This window comes from Malus sylvestris, chromosome 15 (assembly GCF_916048215.2).
Source record: "Malus sylvestris chromosome 15, drMalSylv7.2, whole genome shotgun sequence".
Lineage (NCBI taxonomy): Eukaryota > Viridiplantae > Streptophyta > Magnoliopsida > Rosales > Rosaceae > Malus > Malus sylvestris.
Window position 1 is genome coordinate 4998554 of NC_062274.1, and position 2392 is coordinate 5000945.

General features: G+C 42.3%; 1 protein-coding gene across 1 annotated transcript; it reads left to right on the forward strand.

Annotated features, from left to right (window-relative positions):
- The first annotated feature begins 471 nt into the window (after positions 1 to 471).
- On the forward strand, positions 472 to 2109 carry LOC126601200 (3-oxo-Delta(4,5)-steroid 5-beta-reductase-like). Its single transcript, XM_050267875.1, has 2 exons — positions 472 to 760; positions 833 to 2109. The coding sequence occupies exons 1-2, from the start codon at positions 722 to 724 to the stop codon at positions 1970 to 1972; spliced, it is 1179 nt and encodes a 392-aa protein (XP_050123832.1). The 5' UTR covers positions 472 to 721; the 3' UTR covers positions 1973 to 2109.
- Positions 2110 to 2392: the final 283 nt, after the last annotated feature.

Consider the following 2392-nt stretch of genomic DNA (forward strand, 5'->3'; position numbering starts at 1 on the left):
AAGACACTTATCTCTTTTGAGTATTTGTATCCGTACAGTCTGGTAACAGTTCAGCTTACTTATTTCTCACGAACATAATTCCTGGGACCTAACCCAGTGCTGATGATTCATGAACTTCGAAGAAACTAGCAGCCTTGTCTTCAGGCTCTAGAACCCAAAAGGCCAAAACGAGTTCCTTCCTCGGTTGCAATCGCAAGACGCAAAAGTCAGCAGTGCGCCCAATGCCACATCAACATATTTTACTCCCCGACCGAACTCGGCTAACGAGTTGGCACGTCTCGCACACAACCGAAGAACGTAATTAACTTATTAATTACTCGGCTTGTGCGCCACATGGGCTAGGTTGTTTTTAGGATCAACAGACCCTTATCTAGTTGCTTTTCATATCCTTAGTTCCCTTATCCAATGAAAGCTCTATATGAACCACTCATCTTGTGATAACTCATCTTGTGATAATAAACCAAAACACCTTTTGATCTTAATCACAATGATGCCATCAGATAATATTAATTTAAGATGATTATTTGCCTAATCGATCTCTTCCATCAAACTGAAATCAAGCTAATCTCTTCAGAATTTCAGGAGATAATTACCATGCTCTTGAAATCACAATAATATCGGAAAGATTTATCCTAACAAACCTTCTGTTAAATGATTTAGAATAACGGTCCAATAACGTAATATTACAACCTTCCTTCTTTTTCTCCCCCGATCAATCTAAATGAGCTGGTGGTGGGCAAGTGCTGTTGAAGCTGCCAAGGTAAGAACAAGTTACTATTTACTGTTCTAACTTCTTATGATTATCGTAAGTAATTATGAATTTAATTTGCAGAAGAAACACCAAGAAGATCGTTACGAACCACCAAGTATCCCCAAGAGCGTAGGGTTGGTGATCGGCATAACGGGTATAGTGGGCAACAGCCTCGCCAAAATCCTCCCGCTCTCCGACACTCCTGGCGGTCCATGGAAGGTTTATGGAGTTGCTAGGCGTCCGCGCCCGCACTGGAACGCAGACCACGCAGTGGACTATATACAGTGCGACATCTCAGACCCGGACGACACCCAAAAAAAGCTCTCCAAATTAAGTGACGTTACCCACATCTTCTACGTTACTTGGACTAACCGGTCCACTGAGAACGAAAATTGCGAGGCCAATGCCGCCATGTTGCGCAACGTTCTGCGCATCGTTATTTCAAACGCGCCGAATCTCCGTCACGTGTGCTTGCAAACAGGAACCAAACAATACATCGGACCATTCGAGACGTTTGGGAAAATTGATCATCATGACCCGCCTTGTTCGGAGGATCTGCCGCGATTGAACGCGCCTAATTTCTATTATGCCCTCGAGGACGTGTTACTGGAAGAGGTAGGGAAGAAGGAGGATATCACTTGGTCCGTCCATAGGCCCGGGGTTATTTTCGGGTTTTCGCCTTATAGTTTAGCGAACATGGTTGCCATGCTGAGTGTGTACGCGGCAATATGCAAGCACGAAGGGATGCCCTTGAAATTTCCCGGAAGCAAAGAGGCTTGGAACTGCTACTCTGATGCTTCCGATGCGGATCTGATAGCGGAGCAGCAGATATGGGCGGCGGTGGACCCATACGCCAAAAACAAAGCGTTTAATGTCAACAATGGGGATGTTTTCAAGTGGAAGCAGTTATGGAAGGTGTTGGCTGAGCAGTTTGAGATTGAGGAGTACGGGTTTGATGAGGAGGGTGAGAAGCTGAGCTTGGCGGAGTTGATGAAGGTGAAAGAGGGGGTGTGGGAGCAGATAGTGAAGGAAAATCAGCTGGAGCCGATGAAGTTGGTGGAGATCGGACAGTGGTGGTTGGTGGATCTTGTGTTCGGTGGGGAAGGCTTGATGACTAGTATGAACAAGAGTAAGGAACATGGATTTTTGGGGTTTAGAAACTCTGGGAATTCGTTTGTCAGTTGGATTGATAAACTGAAAGCTTTTAAGATTGTGCCTTGATGGTTGTCTTTGATTGGTAATGCTTTTAATTAGTTTGATGATGATGTTGAATTTTAGGGTCTGGGAAAATGTTTTGTTGCGGGTTTCATATCTTCTTGTGAACTACTTGATTTCTATAATAATGTTTTGTTTTGAAATTCTTATGGATATTGGATGAGCTTAGAGCCTATGGCAATTTGATATTTTATAAAAAAAAATTGCGCCTAAATAATAATGTTATTCTATAACATGTATTATATATGGCAACACAATTATTTAAAAAGTATTTAATAAATTTGACAACTGTTGTCAAATTAGGCAATAGAAAGTTTTGCCTTTAATTGACTCAACAACACGTAAGAAACAGATTCATTGAAGGTTCGGTTGAAGAGAATTTGCTGCTATTTATGTCTATTTATGTCTAGGTTTGGTTGAAGAGAA